Source organism: Thalassophryne amazonica, chromosome 7 (assembly GCF_902500255.1).
Source record: "Thalassophryne amazonica chromosome 7, fThaAma1.1, whole genome shotgun sequence".
Classification (NCBI taxonomy): domain Eukaryota; kingdom Metazoa; phylum Chordata; class Actinopteri; order Batrachoidiformes; family Batrachoididae; genus Thalassophryne; species Thalassophryne amazonica.
The window spans coordinates 94,869,312-94,892,997 of NC_047109.1; the positions used below are offsets into that span (position 1 = coordinate 94,869,312).

Here is a 23,686-nt window from a genome sequence, read left to right on the forward strand (position 1 = left end):
CCTGCAAGATCTCATGTTGTTTACAGCCTCAACACTGCATTTAATCTATTATTAGACTCTATTGGCTTTGCTCAAAAAGTAAATGAGTCCACCCACCACTTTAATCATATCTTAGATCTTGTTCTGACTTATGGTATGGAAATAGAAGACTTAACAGTATTCCCTGAAAACTCCCTTCTGTCTGATCATTTCTTAATAACATTTACATTTACTCTGATGGACTACCCAGCAGTGGGGAATAAGTTTCATTACACTAGAAGTCTTTCAGAAAGCGCTGTAACTAGGTTTAAGGATATGATTCCTTCTTTATGTTCTCTAATGCCATATACCAACACAGTGCAGAGTCGCTACCTCTGTAAGTGAGATAGAGTATCTCATCAATAGTTTTACATCCTCATTGAAGACAACTTTGGATGCTGTAGCTCCTCTAAAAAAGAGAGCTTTAAATCAGAAGTGCCTGACTCCGTGGTATAACTCACAAACCCGTAGCTTAAAGCAGATAACCCGTAAGTTGGAGAGGAAATGGCGTCTCACTAATTTAGAAGATCTTCACTTAGCCTGGAAAAAGAGTCTGTTGCTCTATAAAAAAGCCCTCCGTAAAGCTAGGACATCTTTCTACTCATCACTAATTGAAGAAAATAAGAACAACCCCAGGTTTCTTTTCAGCACTGTAGCCAGGCTGACAAAGAGTCAGAGCTCTATTGAGTATTCCATTAACTTTAACTAGTAATGACTTCATGACTTTCTTTGCTAACAAAATTTTAACTATTAGAGAAAAAATTACTCATAACCATCCCAAAGACATATCGTTATCTTTGGCTGCTTTCAGTGATGCCGGTATTTGGTTAGACTCTTTCTCTCCGATTATTCTGTCTGAGTTATTTTCATTAGTTACTTCATCCAAACCATCAACATGTTTATTAGACCCCATTCCTACCAGGCTGCTCAAGGAAGCCCTACCATTATTTAATGCTTCGATCTTAAATATGATCAATATCTTTGTTAGTTGGCTATGTACCACAGGCTTTTAAGGTGGCAGTAATTAAACCATTACTTAAAAAGCCATCACTTGACCCAGCTATCTTAGCTAATTATAGGCCAATCTCCAACCTTCCTTTTCTCTCAAAAATTCTTGAAAGGGTAGTTGTAAAACAGCTAACTGATCATCTGCAGAGGAATGGTCTATTTGAAGAGTTTCAGTCAGGTTTTAGAATTCATCATAGTACAGAAACAGCATTAGTGAAGGTTACAAATGATCTTCTTATGGCCTCGGACAGTGGACTCATCTCTGTGCTTGTTCTGTTAGACCTCAGTGCTGCTTTTGATACTGTTGACCATAAAATTTTATTACAGAGATTAGAGCATGCCATAGGTATTAAAGGCACTGCGCTGCGGTGGTTTGAATCATATTTGTCTAATAGATTACAATTTGTTCATGTACATGGGGAATCTTCTTCACAGACTAGGGTTAATTATGGAGTTCCACAAGGTTCTGTGCTAGGACCAATTTTATTCACTTTATACATGCTTCCCTTAGGCAGTATTATCAATCAATCAATCAGTTTTTTATATAGCGCCAAATCACAACAAACAGTTGCCCCCAAGGCGCTTTATTATTATTAGACGGTATTGCTTAAATTTTCATTGTTACGCAGATGATACCCAGCTTTATCTATCCATGAAGCCAGAGGACACACACCAATTAGCTAAACTGCAGGATTGTCTTACAGACATAAAGACATGGATGACCTCTAATTTCCTGCTTTTAAACTCAGAAAACTGAAGTTATTGTACTTGGCCCCACAAATCTTAGAAACATGGTGTCTAACCAGATCCTTACTCTGGATGGCATTACCCTGACCTCTAGTAATACTGTGAGAAATCTTGGAGTCATTTTGATCAGGATATGTCATTCAAAGCGCATATTAAACAAATATGTAGGACTGCTTTTTTGCATTTACGCAATATCTCTAAAATCAGAAAGGTCTTGTCTCAGAGTGATGCTGAAAAACTAATTCATGCATTTATTTCCTCTAGGCTGGACTATTGTAATTCATTATTATCAGGTTGTCCCAAAAGTTCCCTAAAAAGCCTTCAGTTAATTCAAAATGCTGCAGCTAGAGTACTGACGGGGACTAGAAGGAGAGAGCATATCTCACCCATATTGGCCTCTTTCATTGGCTTCCTGTTAATTCTAGAATAGAATTTAAAATTCTTCTTACTTATAAGGTTTTGAATAATCAGGTCCCATTATCTTAGGGACCTCGTAGTACCATATCACCCCAATAGAGCGCTTCGCTCTCAGACTGCAGGCTTACTTGTAGTTCCTAGGGTTTGTAAGAGTAGAATGGGAGGCAGAGTCTTCAGCTTTCAGGCTCCTCTCCAGCTCCCAATTCAGATCAGGGAGACAGACACCCTCTCTACTTTTAAGATTAGGCTTAAAACTTTCCTTTTTGCTAAAGCTTATAGTTAGGGCTGGATCAGGTGACCCTGAACCATCCCTTAGTTATGCTGCTATAGACGTAGACTGCTGGGGGGTTCCCATGATGCACTGTTTCTTTCTCTTTTTGCTCTGTATGCACCACTCTGCATTTAATCATTAGTGATCGATCTCTGCTCCCCTCCACACATGTCTTTTTCCTGGTTCTCTCCCTCAGCCCAACCAGTCCCAGCAGAAGACTGCCCCTCCCTGAGCCTGGTTCTGCTGGAGGTTTCTTCCTGTTGAAAGGGAGTTTTTCCTTCCCTCTGTAGCCAAGTGCTTGCTCACAGGGGGTCGTTTTGACCGTTGGGGTTTTACATAATTATTGTATGGCCTTGCCTTACAATATAAAGCGCCTTGGGGCAACTGTTTGTTGTGATTTGGCGCTATATAAAAAAAATGATTGATTGATTGATTGTTTCGCCATTATATACAGTGGGTGGGGAATCGCTGTGAGCCACAATCCCTTCATGTTCATGTCATTCTGGAGGAAACTGAAGTTTGCTCTTTAACATCCTGCTTATTGTCCTTTACAGCACTGTTTGTTCCAGAGTATATATATAAAATGTTTGAAATTCGGTTCATGTTTATGAAGGTCCAAGCAGGTTAAACTTAGCAGATGCAGAATATTTGGAATGTTTGTTTTAGAAAGTTTTCAGGGTCTCATGCAGTAGTTTCTTAAAAATGTTATGAAAGGCATTTTGGTTGTATAATGTATAGTGAATTGTATAATGTTCATTTGCAATTGTCGTCTTGTGGTTTCTCAGTGTTATTTTGACTGCAGCAATTCTCTGGTTTGCAAGGGATTATGGGATATCTCAGTGTGGTGAAGTGTGTTACTTTAAAATGATATACTATCATGAAACTGAAATAAACAAAAAACATGCCAATTTTGACACCCCCTGTAAAGTTACTGTAACTTGTGTGTTGGTTTTTACATGTGTGTGATTGGTGGTCCACTTATATTGAGGTGTTCTGAATATGTTGGTCTATTTACACTCCCATCCAGTAGATGGCAGTGGTCTCTGGATTTTGACAGAGGGAGGGAGAAGAAAGTGATAAGAGCAGCTCATTTGAATTTTCCCATAATGCCTTTTGGCACGTGTCTGTTTAACACTCAAACCTTCAGGAATTAGTGCATTATTTTAAAAAAATATTTGCAGTATCATATCTTCACTTTGTAAAAATGACAGAGTTGCCATTAATTTCACTAAACTGTCCGGAATTAGTTGGTTTTAAGTGAAACCATGAGTGAAAGGTGCTTTGCGCTTCATGTCTCCTGCCCACTATGTGAGTATTGGCATGTTGAAAGTAAATGACATTTTTTTTTCTTTGCAATAGCAGCTAGCAGCTGGTCTGCCCACTTTTACTGGGGGAGGACTGAGCTTCTCACAGCAGTCTGTTTATTGGAAAGCACATGACAGGAATTAACATGTAGGATTTTAGGTTTTACAGATGTTTCTGACCATTCAGCTTTACTCACTATGCCAGCAACAAAAATATTAGCGGACTGAAAGTTATCGGAACCAAATTTAGCGGAAGCTAATTGGTCCACTGATGGTTTTCAAAGTTACCTGAAAATGTAATCCGCTAATAAAAATGCTAGCTTTGCTAATTAGCAGTTAGCGGATTAGCAGATCTATGCCCACCACTGGACACAACCCCTATAACTGTTAGGATGTTCAAATACATACCATTGATCTTTTGTGTGCTGTTATTGTTTCTGCTACTTACAGGATCGTATATGCTGGTGAACTCCTCCCAGCATGCTGTGGGTCATCGTGCTCAGCTCCTGCTGCAGACACTCAGTGAAAACGACACTCATTGCGTCCAGTTCAGCTACTTTCTGTACAGTCGTGATGGCCATAGCCCAGGGGCTCTACGGGCGTATGTACGAGTCAACGGAGGTCCACTCGGCAACTCGGTGTGGAACACGTCAGGTTCTCACGGCAAGCAGTGGCACCAGGTCGAGCTTGCGGTCAGCACCTTCTGGCCTAATGAATACCAGGTAGGAACTTTTTTGTGACCTCCATCACCCATGTGATGAACTCATATTGATATATGTGTCAGTAAAAGCAGAGCAGATTGATATTATAGTGATGAGACAGGATGATAGGAAAAACTCACAAACCATGTTGACCCGCTACCTGACCAACCCTTCAGAGATGTATAAGACGCATCGGTCAAAATAAGACCTCGGCTATTCTCCGTGGAGCAGTTCGGAGAGCCGCTTCATAGAAGTGCAGCAGATAACAGAATATTTACAGAGGAATCCTTCAAATCTGGAAAGAAGCACCAAAGTTGGCACAAATACTCCTTAGACATTACTCTTTTGAAAAAACTGAGTAGCCACTTGAATTTTCAGTAGGCGGCCAGGTAGGGGTCAATTCAAAAATGTTTCAGTCATATTTAAAGCTATACCACATTATTTGTCTGATCACAACAATACCAAAAAGGTATAGTTTGGACTATCTATTACTGAATGTTATGGAGTTATGGGGTAAAAACAGCAAGAATGATAACAAAGGTCAGCATTAGTTTGTACAGGGGTCAGATGTTAAAGTTGCTCTAAATATTGTAAAATGTAATGCAAATTATTGGTTGAGTTAATAGGGTTTTAAAAAGGAATAGTTTGCACTATGTGGCATACTTAGTTATCACGTTACAGGGTAACATATGTCACATGTCATAGAATCCAATGGACGTCGACATTGCTCTACCTTTACCTTGCAGACCAAGCATTCAACACAGTCAAAACTATTTCAGTTATTAATCCTATTAGTTCAACCAATAATTTGCACCACTTTTTACCAAAATTGGAGCGACTTTAACTTCTAACCCCTGTACAAACTGAAATTGACCTTTGTCACCATTCTTGTTGTTTTTACCCCATAACTCCATAACATTCAGTCATACATAGTCCAAACTATACCTTTTTGGTATCGTTGTGATCAGACAAATAATGTGGTATAGTTTTCAATATGATTGGAGCATTTTTAAATTTTGACCCCTGTATAATTCTTCAATTAACCCCTACCTGGCCGCCTACTGAAAATTCAAGTGGCTACTCAGTTTTTTCAAGAGAGTAATGTCTAAGGGCCCTGTCCCACTGGCATTTAAGAGCATTTGCGTATGGATTGTGCACAAAATTGGCCCATATTCGCCAAACATCCGCAATATCCGTGTAACATGCTTGTATGAGTCGGCCGTCATCCGAACACGCCCGTGATCATCTGCAGAGGCACGCGTGTCCGCAGCCAGGATTTTTGAGCTGTTCAAAAATCTGAAAGCGGATAACATCCGCCTCACATACTCCATATATACTCAATTCATACACAGAACATACTCACCCTATGCGCTCTATATCTGCGTTAACCGCTGATATCCGCAACTGACGGGGATTTGCAGCTTGACAGCGGACTGAGACAGTGTGTAAAACAGATATATTGCATGCCCATCATGTCCACATCACAAACTAAAATATGTTGTAGCGACTGCATACAGATTGGCCACGAATAAAGCGTTTTTATTACACCTGCTTTGCAGCTGACTTGCGGACATTCTGTGAATGCATAACAAACATGTCACGTAAACCCAAAGTATTTATGTGGCAGAAAGCGACATACCTGCCAGTCAATGCCGGTCCGGCTGTGTAGATCCCAAAGACGTAGCTGCTGCAATCCAGGACTTTTATTTAACACCAACAAAAGGAAGAGTTGCTGTTTATAGCCACAACTCACGCTGAAGTCTGTTTTCTGTGAGGCTTTCAAAAAAAAAAAAAGGAAAAAAAAAAAAAAACACCGTCTCCACCCCCCTCCTGCTCCCCAAACTCATGAACAGTTAACCCTCGCATGACAACAAGAACATTAACTCTGTGATCAACTTGTCCAAGTCCAGCAAATACTCCAGAGCCTGTATTGTTGGTGTGAATAGTGATGCTGACGGCCCGAGTGAGCTTATTTTATGACCGCAATGCACATGCCGTGCACGCACAACACGTGCGTGATGCATTCATAATACACCCGTAACGCTGCCGTGATAATCTCAATGTGTCGGATCAGTTTCCTCACTACATGCGTTATATAACCATGATTGTTCATTATATATTCGCTACATTTGTCATTTTTGGCCATTTTTTTGCGGACAACAACGAACACCCGCAATTTGTAGACTCAATTCATGCGCAATTGATCCTCTCCCCAGTGGGACAGGGCCCTAAGGAGTATTTGTGCCAACTTTGGTGCTTCTTTCCAGAAATGAACAAGTGTTACAGTTATCTGCTCCACTATCAGGAACATGCCTGAAATATGCAACATCACTGCTGGTGAAAACACTAGCAGTGTCTAGTATAGTCGTGATCAGATCCGGCAGCCATGATGAAATGCATTCACTATGGATGCAAGTTGGAATAAAGCCTCTGATTCACTTAAGAATGTAGTCAATGCCAGTGGTTCAGGGCCATAAAAAGGCTTACAGTGATATGCTTGATTTAGAATTTACCGCCTGAGGCCTGATTACGGCATACTTGGCAAACTCCAAAGAACAACAACAACGACAAAACCTGTATAGCTTTACAGCCTCTACTTACACCCATTCTTTGGCTTTGCAGCTGTTTGAGTGTGTGACATTGGTCAGTTGATGGTGCAGTTAAGTCAGTGTGCGGATCTGTTAATCCAATTATTTTTTTTATTTTTTGCAAACACTGAGGAGCTGTCAAAGAGCCATTAAGTTGATCCGTGTGCATTCTATCAAGAACTGTCAGTTGCTCCGCTGTAATTAAATTCGATTTGGCTGTGACCTTCACAAGGTAAATAATAGTCCTTTGAACAAACAGGCTCTGGATGTGGAGTGTCATTGCTCTAACATCATCACACTAGCTGACAACGAGCTGTATGTTAGGCTGACGTATGCCAAATTTCTAATCATCTGTTGGTTTTCCCCCAAATTAGTAAAGGCACCTTGACACTTGCACAAATTTGATCCCTGCACTGGCATGCAATCTTGTGTGCCAATGAGTAAACTCGTCGTAAACTGTTGTAAACTGTGCATGAATTGTGTGCTGCTGCATGCCAGTGCGCAAATTTTGAAATGTTAAAAACTTCTGGCATGCATTGATTTTGTGAACTAGTCGTGAACATTGCGCAACCTATTCAAAAACACTGTGTGTCATTGTGCGCAGGGCATCTGAACGATTATGAGGAAATGTTACATCTATAATAAACATAACTTTACAGATACATTATCTAACTCATCAGAGGGAAAGAAAATGCAACTGTTTTACCAATCCATTACAGTATACAAGGGCTGTCAATAAAGTAACGGTCCTTTTTATTTTTTTCAAAAACTATATGGATTTCATTCATATGTTTTTACGTCAGACATGCTTGAACCCTCGTGCGCATGCGTGAGTTTTTCCACGCCTGTCGGTGACGTCATTCGCCTGTGAGCACTCCTTGTGGGAGGAGTCGTCCAGCCCCTCGTCGGAATTCCTTTGTCTGAGAAGTTGCTGAGAGACTGGCGCGTTGTTTGATCAAAATTTTTTCTAAACCTGTGAGACACATCGAAGTGGACAGCCTGTTTAAGCTGAAAACCTCCACATTTCAGGCTCTATTGATCCAGGACGTCGTGAGAGAACAGAGAAGTTTCAGAAGAAGTCGGTTTCAGCATTTTATCCGGATATTCCACTGTTAAAGGAGATTTTTTTAATGAAAGACGTGCGGACGGGTCCGCGCGTCTGTTGAAAGCCTTAAGGACAAGTTGGAACATGTCCTGCTGTTAAACAATTTCTCATATACTCACTCCACTGAAAGCCATCAAAAGCCGCCTGGATTTTACAAATGGTTATCAACACGGAGGTGTTTTTCCTGTGCCGCCGCACCGCGTCGGCTGCGTCCCGACGCGCGGACCGTCCGCACGTCTTTCATTAAAAAATCTCCTTTAACAGTGGAATATCCGGATAAAATGCTGAAACCGACTTCTTCTGAAACTTCTCTGTTCTCTCACGACATCCTGATCAATAGAGCCTGAAATGTGGAGGTTTTCAGCTTGAACAGGCTGACGACGGCGGCTGAGAGCGCTGAGCGACGTCTCGCACCGTGGGAAGTCCTTAAAGCGACAGAATCACCTCAAAATCTCTCATCAGCCGTTAAAATTTTCACTGAAAACCAGCTTAATTTTTCGAACCGTGTCCACTTCGATGTGTCTCACAGGTTTAGAAAAAATTTTGATCAAACAACGCGCCAGTCTCTCAGCAACTTCTCAGACAAAGGAATTCCGACGAGGGGCTGGACGACTCCTCCCACAAGGAGTGCTCACAGGCGAATGACGTCACCGACAGGCGTGGAAAAACTCACGCATGCGCACGAGGGTTCAAGCATGTCTGACGTAAAAACATATGAATGAAATCCATATAGTTTTTGAAAAAAATAAAAAGGACCGTTGCTTTATTGACAGACCTCATACATGCAGCAAATGCCACTCTACATCACCTTCATCGACCTGACCAAGGGTTTCGACTTGGTCAGTCGAAGCAATCTCTTCAGGCTCCTGCAGAAGATCGGCTGTACTGCAAAACTCCTCACAGTGGTGTCTTTGTTCCATGAGAACATGCACAGTACAGTTTGCTTCAATGGCGCAACATCAGAGGCTTTCCCAGTTAGCAGGGGTGAAACACGGCTGTGTCCTTGTGCCGACGCTCTTCGAATCTTCTTCTCCATGCTCCTCCAGTACGCCTTGAAGGATTGCAACGAGGGAGTGTACAGTCACATCAGGTGATGGAATCCCATACAGACGCACGACATGGCGGACCAGGAGGTCTGCAGTCTCCTGGGCCGTCGGGAGCTTCGGGAGGGCCACGAAGTGGGCCGCCTTGGAGAACCGGTCCACTATCGTGAGGATGGTAGTCATGCCCTGGGACGGCGGGAGGCTCGTGACAAAGTCCAGGCCGATGTGAGACCAGGGGCGATGAGGCACGGGCAGAGGCTGAAGGAGGCCTTGGGCCTTGTGGTGGTCGGCTTTGCCCCTGGCACAGGTGGTGCAGGCCTGGACATACTCCCGGACGTCGGCTTCCACAGACGCCCACCAGAAGCGCTGCCGGACCACTGCCACGTTCCTTCGCACCCCTGGATGACAGGAGAGCTTGGAACCGTGACAGAAGTGTAGGACCGCAGCCCTGGCCTCTGGTGGGACGTACAATTTGTCCCCGGGTCCGGGCTCCGTGTCAGGGCCTTCCGGACGGTCTTCTCCACGTCCCAGGTGAGGGTGGCCACAACAGTGGACTCGGGGATGATGGTTTCCGTCGGGTCTCACAGCTCGGTCTTCACCTCCTCTTCATGCACCCGGGACAGGGTGTCAGATCGTTGGTTTTTCGTCCCGGGGCGGTAGGTGATCCGAAAGTCAAAACGCCCGAAGAACAGTGACCAGCGGGCTTGCCTGGGGTTCAGACGCCTGGCGGTCCGAATGTACTCCAGGTTCTGATGGTCCGTGAAAACCGTAAATGGTACCGATGCTCCCTCCAACGGGTGTCTCCACTCCTCAAGAGCCTCCTTCACCGCAAGAAGTTCCCTGTTGCCGACGTCATAGTTCCTTTCAGCCGGGGTCAACCTGCGGGAAAAGTAGGCACATGGATGGAGAACCTTGTTGGACTCCCCGCTCTGGGATAGCACGGCTCCTATCCCTGAGTCAGAGGCGTCCACTTCAACTACAAACTGGCGATTGGGATCGGGCTGCACCAGAACCGGTGCAGTCGAGAACCGGCGTTTCAACTCCCTAAACGCGGCTTTGCACCGATCCGACCAGGTGAAGGGGACTTTTGTGGAGGTCAGGGCTGTCAGGGGGCTAACTACCTGACTGTAGCCCTTAATGAATCTCCGGTAGAAATTTGCAAAACCGAGGAACTGTTGCAGTTTCCTACGGTTTGTTGGTTGGGGCCAATCTCTCACCGCCGCAGCCTTGGCCGGATCAGGGGCGACGGAGTTGGAGGAGATTATGAACCCCAGGAAGGACAAAGAAGTGCGGTGGAACTCGCACTTCTCGCCCTTCAAACAGCCGGTTCTCCAACAACCGCTGTAGGACCTGACGTACATGCTTGGCATGGGTCTCAGGATCCGGAGAAAAGATGAGTATATCGTCTAGATATACGAAGACAAACCGATGCAGGAAGTCCCGCAAGACGTCATTAACCAACGCTTGGAACGTCGCGGGCGCATTGGTGAGGCCGAATGGCATGACCAGGTACTCAAAGTGACCTAACGGGGTGTTAAATGCCGTCTTCCACTTGTCCCCTACTGGTTAATTAAAAGTGGGAAAAAATTCATCAAAAAATGTGAATGAGATTACATGAGAATGAGTTTATCAAAATGTGGGAACAAGTTAATTAAAATGGAATCAATGAATCAAACTCTTGAAAAGAGTTCCTTAAAACATCGGTAAGATATCAATATGGGAACAAATTTTTCAAAATGTGGGAACAAGTTAATTAAATGTGGGAATGAAATGAATTAATTCAAATATTCCCATGAATAGCATTTTGTGCACACAGTTTAGTGAAACGTGACCTCAGTTTGTATGTATTTTTTGTCTTAAAGAACATATTTCACATTATTTAATGTCCCAGTTAGCAACACAACATCAACGTATTCATGATTGTAAGTCTATCTGTGTATATTCGGTAGTAATTAGTGGTCACTGATGTATTTTATTGCTAATTATTCCTCTCAGTCTGAGAGTTAGCAGGTGCATTTCTGGAAAACGTCTTTCTCTGCATTTCTCAGTGTGTGATGTACATTTTAGAATAAGCAGAAACATTCCAATGGCTGACAGACAGAGTGACATGAACCTGCTATGTCCAAGAATGAAGCTTCTGAGCTTTCATTTGAAAGTGATGGCTCAGAAATACAGATGATATACATAGGGGAGATGGCACACTTCACCCTGAAACTCTTAACTTTTTCAGAGTCTGTCAGATTTTGGAACCTAAGGTGTGGTGACGCTGCTGTCTGTGTCGCAGGATGCTGTTTTACTGCTGCTGTGAACATGGACGTGGAATGTCTCCATGGCACTGCTTTTACAGGCTGCCTGGACACACAGATGTATTTCTTACATTGGAAAAAGTCAGAAGACATTATTTTCAGGAGATAATGGACTTTCTGTCTAACATGCCAGAACCGTGAGAGAACTTGAGGAGCTGACAGCGGAGCTGCAGTCAGACATTATTCTCTGGCCGGGGATTGTGTGTGATCCATGCATGAGTACTTATAGTGGACCTGGACATTGTTCTCCGGCTGCTGATTACATGCCTTAAATGTGTGAGGACTTATATTGGACCTGCACATAGTTCTCAGGTATCCGTGCTTGAGGACTCTTTGATGGAGTTGACTTTACATTTAATCTGGGAAGTCATTCTACTGGTGGGTGAGTGCCCTGTTCTGTTTTCTTCCACATTTGTATTTTGTTCTCCTCAGTGGAGCTGGTAGGCTATATTTTCATTTTACTTTAAGAGAGTCTGTCAGATTTTGGATCTTGATGTGTGCATAGCAGCACATTGTTTTAACATGCATGCAGACCTCTCCACTGTTTTTCAGGCTGCCTGACCATACAGATGTATTTTTTCGATTTTTCACAGTTATATTGATGACAACACTTATAAGCATGCACATAGCTGAGCATCATGAATAAACATTTTTCAGCAGGCTGCGTTGATGACTAATGACCGTGCAGGTGCACTAAGTCTTCTCACAGTGGAGAGCGGCTGCTCCTTTTATCCTGACTGCATCAAAATTAACACTTATCACTTAAAAATTAGTCATAACACAACATCACACTTATGTACACTTTGGAATTCATCTGTGGCTTAACACATTAAGCCAATGACTTAAGACACATTTATTCTCCCTTTCGTATGGCTAGCATACTGGCATAGTATAGTAATATGCTTCCTATCCTTTTAAATTAATTTTATTCGTAACGGAACAGGTCTCGGCCTCAATCTCATCTAAAGTTTGGGTCCGTTAGTGAAGCTTAGAGCTAGTGGCTGGCGTCACCTTAGTATTTTCTCTGATTTCCTGTCTGTTTACTACTGATGAATTCTACCTTAGGTATAGTTTTGCTGGATGACCCCTGCCTGTGGCATAAATGCCTGCATGGACTTCTCATCAAATCCATATTCTTTTGTTATTATGTGATGTTGTTTTGAATTCCTGTTTTCTCTTTCTTCACCTTCATAAAGCTTTGTAAAAACCTTGTAACTGTTAGAGTGGGTCAACCCTCTAAGTCTGGTCTGCTTGAGGTTTCTTCCTCAGTATCATCAGAGGGAGTTTTTCCTTACCACTGTCACCTGTGTGCTTGTTCTAGGGGTTGGTAAGGTTAGACCTTGCTTGTGTGAAGTGCCTTGAGGCAGCTTTGTTGTGATTTGGTGCTATATAAATTAAATAAATTGAATTGAATTGTGGCTCCATTCTTAACGATAGCAGCTTCATTGCATTCAAGCATGCAATGGGATATTTCTAAAAGTTATGTCACCACTGTTGACAGCACTCAGAAAAACAAGTACTCACGCATACTTTGTTTTCCGCAGTCTCCGTAGCTGTTTGTTGTGAATGGCGTATACTTTAAAACCGGTCACGGAAGTACACAAAGCAATCATGGTGTATCATTGGATGGTCACTAACAGCTTAAATGTAAATGGTTATGATTTTGGTGCAACATGCGCTTTAATCTATGGCCACTCCATGTGCACTAACTTGTTTCATGCAAATTGCCATAAGCAATTACATCAATGCTTCATCGCAGCCCCATGTTTCTTGAATTTACAACCACCACCCCGAGCGCTCTGTCAGTTGATCGTTCTGTTCTGCCTTCTGTTCTGGGTGACCACAGGCAGCGCCACCTTCAGCTTTGGAGGAGCGTGTCGTCCATTGCATCTCCTATCATTTGGACGTTCTCGCACCCTAGGATGGATTGGACTTCATCAGATTGGGAGCATCATTCACAAAAGGCATTTTGGTGTTGTTGTGTACTGTCTCCGAGACATGCTGAGGATCATTAAACAGGACTGTGACTGTTAGAAGCAGGTAGTATTTGATTTGAGATTATTTTCAGCATTTGTGTTTTAATCTAAAGAGTGCAGATTGTTTTTTTTTTGTTTTTTTTATGTGATTCCTGTCGTGCACATAAAGCAATGAAGTGGTGCATTCTGGTTAGAATTCCTGCCTCAGGATGTCAGCTGGGGCTGTTGCTCACAGATGGCTGGAATATTTAAACTGTGGCTATGAACCTGTCGATGTAAGCTTCAGTCAGTAAAGTCTTTGAATCAAGTTCATAATGGTGGGTGCGCATAGATGCATCGGCTCATTACTCTCCTTTTCAGTGCTTTGATTGGCTGTTTTTATATATATATCACTGCTTGTTCTGCCACCATTCTGCTGGGCGAATAACATCTACAGTAGACACAGTCTATTAGAGATAGGATGACACAGTGAGTGGGCTGTTACAGTTGAGTTTCTCCGCTCCCATAGCATCCCGGTGTATATCACTAGGCGCCCCGCTGACCGCAGCAAAAGCGAGACTGCGGGGTGGCACTCAGGTGATGCTACAGAGGTGGCCACACAAACAGCCGCTTCTTAGCATTTTTCTGACCAGCGCAAGATCACTGGCAAATCAGATAGATGAACTGAAGCTACAAGTTACCAAGCAACCATCAGCAACCTCTTGGCTGCTGATGGTGATACCTTTCTGGCAGAGGAGCTGAACCAGCAGCTAGTGAAGTTGCAGTATCGTTGGTAACACAGTGAGTGAGCTGGAAGCAGCAGCTGTATTTCCTAAATAGCAAAAAAAAAAGTAGACACATAGACACATTTAGTAGTAGACACATTTCATTTATGCAGTTAAGAGTTGAGTCACACCTGGTTGTTTCCTATTACAAGGACAGTCTGATGTTTTAATTCCTGAGCAGCTTCACTGTGCACCTTAATGGTAATAATGTCAGTGGAACATTTTCTGTTCTTCCACCTTCTTGACTCCAATTTATGTCTTGTTGAGGAATTGAATCGGCAACCCTTAAGTCTTAAGGCACTTGCGACTTACGCACAGAATGACTTGGGTCAGTATAATGATTCTTGGATAACACGTTTAGATCTGTGACAGTATGCCTTTTCTCAGAATTTTGACAAATACAAAAGGGGTTAAATACAAATGCAATAAAATGTAAGGACTGTATTCTCAAGGTCGGGCACTACCCCAGCGCCCTCTGCTGGCAGGTTTTGGGGTGAAAACATCGCAGAACTCAGTACAAATACATGTCATTTGGTCACTTTTCATAGGGGTCAGACTCGTCAGTAAAGTCAGTGTAATGTACAGAGGTTAATTTCAGGGCAGTTTGATGTATAAATCTCATCTTTCCAAGAAATGATGGCTCTCAGCTGGCTGTTAGAAGCAGGTGAGACACTAAACCAAACCAGCTGATTTCAGCGGACAAGCATACAGTCCAAACGTGTTTTCACCAAGCGGCCAGACATGGAGGTTTGAATTCTCACCTTTGGGTTTGCCGGGTGTGATGTACGAGGGCTGTCAATAAAGTATATGTCCTTTTTATTTTTTTCAAAAACTATATGGATTTCATTCATATGTTTTTACGTCAGACATGCTTGAACCCTCGTGCGCATGCGTGAGTTTTTCCACGCCTGTCGGTGACGTCATTCGCCTGTGAGCACTCCTTGTGGGAGGAGTCGTCCAGCCCTCGTTGGAATTCCATTGTCTGAGAAGTTGCTGAGAGACTGGCGCTTTGTTTGATCAAAATTTTTTTAAACCTGTGAGGCACATCGAAGTGAACAAGGTTCGAAAAATTAAGCTGGTTTTCGGTGAAAATTTTAATGGCTGATGAGAGATTTTGAGGTGATACTGTCGCTTTAAGGACTTCCCACGGAGCGGGACGTCGCGCAGCGCTCTCAGGTGCCGTCGTCAGCCTGTTTCAAGCTGAAAACCTCCACATTTCAGGCTCTATTGATCCAGGACGTCGTGAGAGAACAGAGAAGTTTCAGAAGAAGTCGGTTTCAGCATTTTATCCGGATATTCCACTGTTAAAGGAGATTTTTTTAATGAAAGACGTGCGGACGGGTCCGCCGTCGGGACGCAGCCGGCGCGGTGTGGCGCCACAGGAAAACACCTCCGTGTTGATAACCATTTGTAAAATCCAGGCGGCCTTTGATGGCTTTCAGTGGAGTGAGTATATGAGAAATTGTTTAACAGCTGGGCATGTTCCAACTTGTCCTTAAGGCTTCCAACAGAGGTGTTTTTCGTGTGGCGGAGCATCGCGGCGGCTGTGAGCCGACGCTGCAATCCGTCCGCACGTCTTTCATTAAAAAAAATCTCCTTTAACAGTGGAATATCCGGATAAAATGCTGAAACCGACTTATTCTGAAACTTCTCTGTTCTCTCACGACGTCCTGGATCAATAGAGCCTGAAATGTGGAGGTTTTCAGCTTGAAACAGGCTGACGACGGCGCCTGGGAGCGTTGCGCGACGTCCCGCTCCGTGGGAAGTCCTTAAAGCGACAGTATCACCTCAAAATCTCTCATCAGCCGTTAAAATTTTCACCGAAAACCAGCTTAATTTTTCAAACCGTGTCCACTTCGATGTGCCCCACAGGTTTAGAAAAAATTTTGATCAAACAAAGCGCCAGTCTCTCAGCAACTTCTCAGACAAAGGAATTCCGACGAGGGGCTGGACGACTCCTCCCACAAGGAGTGCTCAGAGGCGAATGTCGTCACCGACAGGCGTGGAAAAACTCATGCATGCGCACGAGGGTTCAAGCATGTCTGACGTAAAAACATATGAATGAAATCCATATAGTTTTGAAAAAAATAAAAAGGACCTATACTTTATTGACAGACCTCGTATACCCGACCTCACCAATTAAAGCATACTGATGGGCAACAATATATAGCGACATCATGTACTCCAAATCACAGTACTGCTTGCTCTCCTGTGAACATGTTGGTCTAAGAGTGAGGTGGGTGTCAGGTGCAGAGAAAATCCAGCACTGTTCAGCTGTACAAGGAATACAACAGTCAGCCGCACTTTACGTAAGCAGATTCACAACGCATGTATACCTCCATATCAACGCTGGCCACCTGCAATTGTAATATTAATACGGTGGCACATTATGCATTAAGGAGAAAAAACCTCCTCTCTCTCTATATGCATAAAATATACAATGAAAGTAAATCAAAATAACCATTTAATGAAATAAGTAAACACTCACAGCCTAGAGAAAAAAAAAACTTCATCGTTCTGGTGCACTGCTTTATGCTGCATTTACACATAGGCAGGACGCATTACGAATGCCATATTTGCGTCATTCTTGGCACATTCCTGACATTCTTAACGTGACTTAATGCATCTGAACAGGTTTCTTAATAGTGCGTGTTGGTGCGTGATATTCGTGATTTTCGTGGAGCCTGTTTTTGGCTGTCAAATAAAATCTTCCACAAATGTCACACACCACCCTCACTCCTGCAGGTGCTCCACCTGCTGCTGCTGCTGTGCCTGATGTTTGGGAAAACGAGCGAGACGATAGCCATGTGGAGCCACACATCTGATTCTCTCAGTCTCCTCCTCTCTTGCACCACTCCATGGCACAGAGCCCAACTAAGCATGCACTCCCAAAGTTCTTCTGCTGTGGATTTTGAGGAGCAAACTGGAGCAATCTGAACTGTTTCAGCAGCTGATGGATGATATGTGTGTGTGTGTGTGTGTGTGTGTGGAGACAATTCGCATCATCACAATGTGACAGACTGTAATGATTATAATAACGAACATTATTCTTGATCGTGCGTAATGTTCCTGATAATTCACCAGAAACATGTGCCTATTAATCGTAACACGTGGTATCAGTTTGCAGCAGTTCCTGAGGAACCTGATGCCTCTGCTCAAATCATCACATTCTGATCAGCGGCCGAGAATGTATACTGCGTGGCATTCGTGACTTGTCATCGTTATGTGTAAACGCAGCATTACCTCAGGTAGCGTTGGTGGCTGCTGTCTGCAGCTCACCCTGACAGGATGCTGTTATCCAATAACGTGAGAATTCCTTTTACATGTGTCAACTTCTTCACTACCACAGCACTGTGTACCCTGCACAGTCCCAGTTTAAAGGGAAAGCCAGCTGCCGTCTGATTGGTTGGTATCATACTGAGCTCTAATGGACACATGCCTAAATAACATGTAAACCCAATCCTTCTGCACCCAGTTCCCACCTTTGCACAAGTATTTTCAACCACTTCCAAAAGTTCCTGTACTGCGCACTGACATGCCCCAAAATGGATGGGCATGCTCTGCACACTTGTTATTGCATCCGCTGTTAAAATGGTCCTGTTAATGTCTCATGAAACCAGTCAACTTCCTTTAAAGAATACTTTCAGATAAGGCTTTTATGATAGATTCCTTCATGGCTTTGTTTGACTTCTTCTATTGAAGGTATTCAGAGAGAGACCCATGTTGAAGTGAGAGCATTTTACTGCCTCTAGGTTAGAAATAAATTATCCATCAAGTGATCTTGTTGATCCTGTCAAGGTCCTCTTCCATTCTTTTTTTTTTTTTTTTTGTCCTCCTCAAAAATCTACTTTTTTTTTTTAACATTCTGTTGATGCCAATCTGGATATGTGAATGCGAGAGATTCGCACATGCAGACATATCTGTGGACATTGCAGATAAGCTGTGGGTCTGGCAGGCCAAGTAATAAAAGAAATAACATTCTGATTAATTGCAGGTGATTGTGGGTGGATGAAATAAATTGCTATAGAACCAAACTATTTACTACATCACTGAAATTGATAACATTTTTACGGCTGTGTTTCGTCACACACTAATTTTCAGACTCTCCGCGAGGCTACGCAATTGTGGAGGATCCATTTCTGCAACTTCACTCAACTGTTACTGAGCCTCACGGATGTGGCACAGGTTAAAATCAGTCCCAGAGCACATTCTAGACATGTTCAGCTGTGTGCTGAGACTCCTGCCTCTGTACTCAATTATCGTGTGGCACCAATTACCTTTTGTAACATTATCCATCAGAAATTAGCTCAAGTTATGTTTAATCCTGTGGGAACACATGCTGTGTTGCTACGGAGCTGCAGAGATGGAGAAGCGTAAATCAGGCATTAGTGGTTAACACTATTGCCTCACAGCAAGAAGGCTGTGGGTTTGTGTCGCACCTGAGGCCTTTCTGTATGGAGTTTGCATGTTCTCCCCGTGTTTGCGTGGGTTCCCTCCAGGTGCTCTGGCTTCCTCCCACTTCCAAAGACATGCATGTTAGGTGAATTGGAAATTTAAATTGTCTGTAGGTGTGTGTGCGTGTGTGAATGCCTTGGCTGTCTATATGTGGCCCTGCAATAGACCTGGCGTCCTGTCCAGGGTGCACCCCACCTCAGCACATTTATTATGGTTTTCTGAAATCTCATTGTACCTTTCTTTATTAAGTGTATTATCTTTGCCAAGGGCACTGACATTCAACATTCAAGATTCTTTTATTTGTCCCCAAGGGAAATTTGTCTTGGACACACAGGCAGCCACATAAAATACACTAACCAAGTACAGACATGACAAGACAGACCCAGACAATACAATACAATCACAATGACACATTAACGACCTGCTCTTTGGTTTGAGTTTCAGGAGGTTCACTGATATAGGGATACAACCCCATACCATGACAGCCCTGGCTTCAGTGTGCTACAGATAAGGTCTGGATGGTCCCTGTTTGCTTTGATACGGAGCACACAGTGTCCATTTCTTCCAAAAAATGTGGAACACTGATTCGTCTGACGGCAATACCATTTCCACTGTGTGATGGTTTAACCCAGATGCTCCTAGTCAGAGAACCCAGCACTGCTTCTGGACAAGATTAACATAAGGCATCTTTTTATACACTAAAGTTATGAGTTTCATTTTAGAATGTAACATTGTATTGTAGTGCCTGATGAAGGTAATTCCTTGCCCATGTGGTTGGTATCAGCTGTTGATGAATCTTGTAGTATGCTTTCTGAGGAACTGGAGACTGAGACACAATAACCATTGTATTGTAGTGCCTGATGAAGATAATTCCTTGTCCATGTGGTTGTATCAGCTATTGATGAATCTTGTAGTAGTGCCTTCTGAGGGACTGGAGATTACGGGTGTTAAGTTTAGGCTTTGCGCCCTTGCCCTTTAGAATCCAAATTCAGGAATGGAAATACATGAACGATATGATAATGATATGAAGTTGACCACACAAAAACATGAAGTATCTTGGAATGTCTTAGGTTCATATGGTCTGCAATGACATAAAAAATCACTTGCTTCACTTAATTGACCTGGATAAGGGAGGCTGCATGTACTGTGATCATTACCATGCTGGAGCATGGACCTAGGACGTCACATGACTGACACAACTGTTTCTATTTAACATTACAACTAATATTATTATTTTCTGTGAATATTATAAACGGGTTGTTTGGAAGGTATGAAACCCTTGACGGGTATTGTTTGTGCTGTCCTTTGTTATGGATCTGTTTGTAAAGTCAAAGGCCACAGATTGTGAAAGAATGTGCAGAATTATTTTTATTTGTGGTAATTCGCATAATCATCATTACATCTGAGCAGAGAATAACTGACTTCAGGACATGTGGCGCCAAACAGCAACAGTCTCGTCCCTCTGGTTCAGTTCTGACTGAGAACAGCAAAGACCTTGGAGTACAAAGACAATAGGTTTGATTCTGTGAGTACACAGGAAGGTCTCCTCACATTGTTGTGCTAATCACATTAGCGGGCACAGACATGAGGCAAGACAGGTTACGAGGCAAAGGGCAGCGGGGGTTTTTGCTATCCTGATTGGAGGAGGCTTTGGGCTTGTTTTTAATCTCAGCGTCACCTTGCAGAGGGAAACTGCCATCTGTACTTTCTCTCACAGTCTGCCTCAGTTTTTCTCCTTTCCACTCTCTGTGACTTTATCTAGAAGAACTACTGCACCTCAACCACCACTGATTGTGTCTTTTTGTTCAGCAGTGCACATTTCTTTTCTTGTTATCAACTGCCTACACGCACAGCAGTGAGCTGCTGGTGAATGCTTTCATTTGTCTTCTTGGCACCACCCTGATAACTGGCTAAATGTGGAGTTGTTCCTTTGTGACATGCTCCCCCTGGTTCATACAGTTGTGGCCAGAAGTTTACATACACCGATTGCAGATATGAATGTCATGGCAAATTTGGCTTTTAGTGCTTTTTTTAAAACTTCTTTTTTCTGAGGCAGAATTAAATGATGATATAACATCTTTAATGTAAAAAAAAAGACATTTGGTTACACACGTTTCAGTGTACTTTGGATTTTAAAAAACTTAACACAGGGTCAAAATTATACAGATATCCACTTAGATTATCAGTGGTGTTGAAAGATTTGAAATCTCTACTTTTGACTTCCTTATTGGTGATCATTATTGATGACAGCTGGTTTTGTATGTCAACATTCACTGGACTGATGTACAGTGGGACAGGCAGTGCAAAGCTGAGAAAGAATATTTTAGATTTACACAAGTCAGCAAAATGTTTTGGAGACATTTCCAAAAACACAGGAGATTCTGATATCATCAGTTCAACCACTGTACATTAGTACAACTTATTGGGAGGTGTAGCTAATTTCCCAATGTCTGGAGGTAGACCCAAATTGTTTCCCTCAGCTGAAGGCAGATTGATTCAGATGGTCAAGAACAACTCAAGAACCACCAAGGCACAGGGTTGCCTTGAACTGGTGAACTCAAAGCTGGTGAAAGAGTGGTACATAGTCACAGACAGAGAGGCTGCCATCCAACCCACCCACCCCTGCTTAAAATCAAGTTGTTGGGCTTCAGTGACCAGAGGTATGTTTTGTTAGGAGTCAAGGTGAGACACTGAAACCCAAGAACCCTGTTACTACTATGAAGGTGGGCAGCAGCATTATGCTGTAATTCTAGTTGTGCGTCTGGGTTTGCATCAGGAAGGATATCCAGCCGTGAAACGTATGCAAATACAACATGCAGATCCATATTGGATCTCCTGATACTGAACAAAAATAAAGGAGGAACCAAATGACATTAGCTCATATATTGCAGCTAGGAAGAGCGCACCCTAGGATTTATCCTGTTGAGGCTGACCTGTGTTTAACTTGCTGAAAAGGTACATGACCAACCCGTGGTGGGCACAGCTAATCAAAAAAGGTTGGCTTCAATAACCGTTAATTCCGCTAACTGAAAAGTTAACTTTTATAAAGCTTAAATCGATCCCCCCCCCCCCCCAAAAAAATAGCAGAGTTACAGACAAAAGCTAAACATGTGCTAACACTTGCGCGACTTTGGTGCACGCACTTGCATGACCTGTGTCGTCCAGGAGAGTAACTCGTCGTTAACAGGTGCAGACTGAATGTGAGAGGGGCGCTGGTGCATGCAGTTGCACAAAGAGAATTTTGAAATGTTCAAAAACTCTTTCATGCATAAGATTGTGCAGCGTGGGGCGATCTGTTCACCAACACTACGTGCAGCTCATCAAGGTGAGTAAGAAGAAGTGAACAGAGCGAGTGGTTGTGTCAGTGCAGCGCATCAGAGTGCAGATCCTCTGAAGGATTATAACGAGATGATAAATCTGTCATAAACATACTTTTACAGCTGCAACACAAGAAGGAAAGAGCATGCAGCTGTTTTGCCAAGCAATGACAATGCAACATGGCAAAAAATTACCTTTATAGGACAGCTCCAAATCCTTTCTCCAGCCATTCAGCGCACGCAAACGGCTGCTGCTGGCGCAGTCCTCTGTGATTCAGGAGCAATTAGAGCCGTTTTCACCAGCCAACTTGAAGAGAAAATGCTAAACCGCTACAAATAATTATTTTATATATGCAGCGTCCAGCACAGAGCATGTGGCAGCCGGTGGAACAAAGCACGGTGTCCAGCTGGGAACACAGTGGGTGGGATCATCACGACGATGTGGCGTGCAAGTATGTCCATCAGGTGTCAGTACACCTTAAACCAATATCTTATAGTATTGACTACACTTTCAGCTACTGATACTGAGTAAATTCAAAGGCAATCACAAACAACAGTGAGCCAGCACTTCTGTCTAAGATCAGCCTTCTCTCAGCAAAAGGACACCTGGTGACCAGAGAGGAAAAAAAGGGGGGAGACAAAAAAGATAATTTCTTTTCACAGCCATACAGTCTTGCAGACGTGTCACAGGAGACATGCACAACAATGCAGTTTTGACTTATGGTTAAAATTTTAAGCAAACTAATTCTGGACAAGTTATCGAAATTCATGTCCACTCTGTTGTTTTACAAATATGGAAATATCAGTTATATGTTTTAGTTTTAAAGTAATGCACTAATTCTGAAGGTTTGAGTGTTACAAATACATGTTGCCAAAGGCATTATGGGACAATTTTGATGAGCTGCTTTCATCACTTCCTCCCCCCCCTTCATCAAAATGCAGAGAACACTGCCATCTACTGAATGGGAGTGTAAATAGACAACACTACCATTTGTGTGCGGTATTGAGGTATCAAATCGCATTGATACTGTCTGATTAGGCTGCAATTAAGCGCTGCACTGCACATGAACAACAGCATTAACGTCATCCCAACATAAAAGTCGTTGTATATTGTGCTCTTGTCAATGTATGATCTGGATTTATAAATGTTGTTATTGTGTTGTTTTTATGTAAACCTGCAAGATCTCATGTTGTTTACAGCCTCAACACTGCATTTAATCTATTATTAGACTCTATTGGCTTTGCTCAAAAAGTAAATGAGTCCACCCACCACTTAATCATATCTTGATCTTGTTCTGACTTATGGTATGGAAATAGAAGACTTAACAGTATTCCCTGAAAACTCCCTTCTGTCTGATCATTTCTTAATAACATTTACATTTACTCTGATGGACTACCCAGCAGTGGGGAATAAGTTTCATTACACTAGAAGTCTTTCAGAAAGCGCTGTAACTAGGTTTAAGGATATGATTCCTTCTTTATGTTCTCTAATGCCATATACCAACACAGTGCAGAGTCGCTACCTAAACTCTGTAAGTGAGATAGAGTATCTCATCAATAGTTTTACATCCTCATTGAAGACAACTTTGGATGCTGTAGCTCCTCTAAAAAAGAGAGCTTTAAATCAGAAGTGCCTGACTCCGTGGTATAACTCACAAACCCGTAG

General features: G+C 42.9%; 1 protein-coding gene across 2 annotated transcripts in view; it reads left to right on the forward strand.

The window, feature by feature from the left end:
* The window catches only part of ptprub (protein tyrosine phosphatase receptor type Ub), a 700,336-nt gene that overhangs the window by 323,157 nt on the left and 353,493 nt on the right, over positions 1–23,686 (forward strand). For both annotated transcript variants that reach the window (XM_034175133.1, XM_034175134.1), the window contains exon 3: positions 4,216–4,487. In XM_034175133.1, coding sequence (XP_034031024.1) covers positions 4,216–4,487 — 272 coding nt within the window. The remainder of the gene's footprint in view (positions 1–4,215; positions 4,488–23,686) is intronic.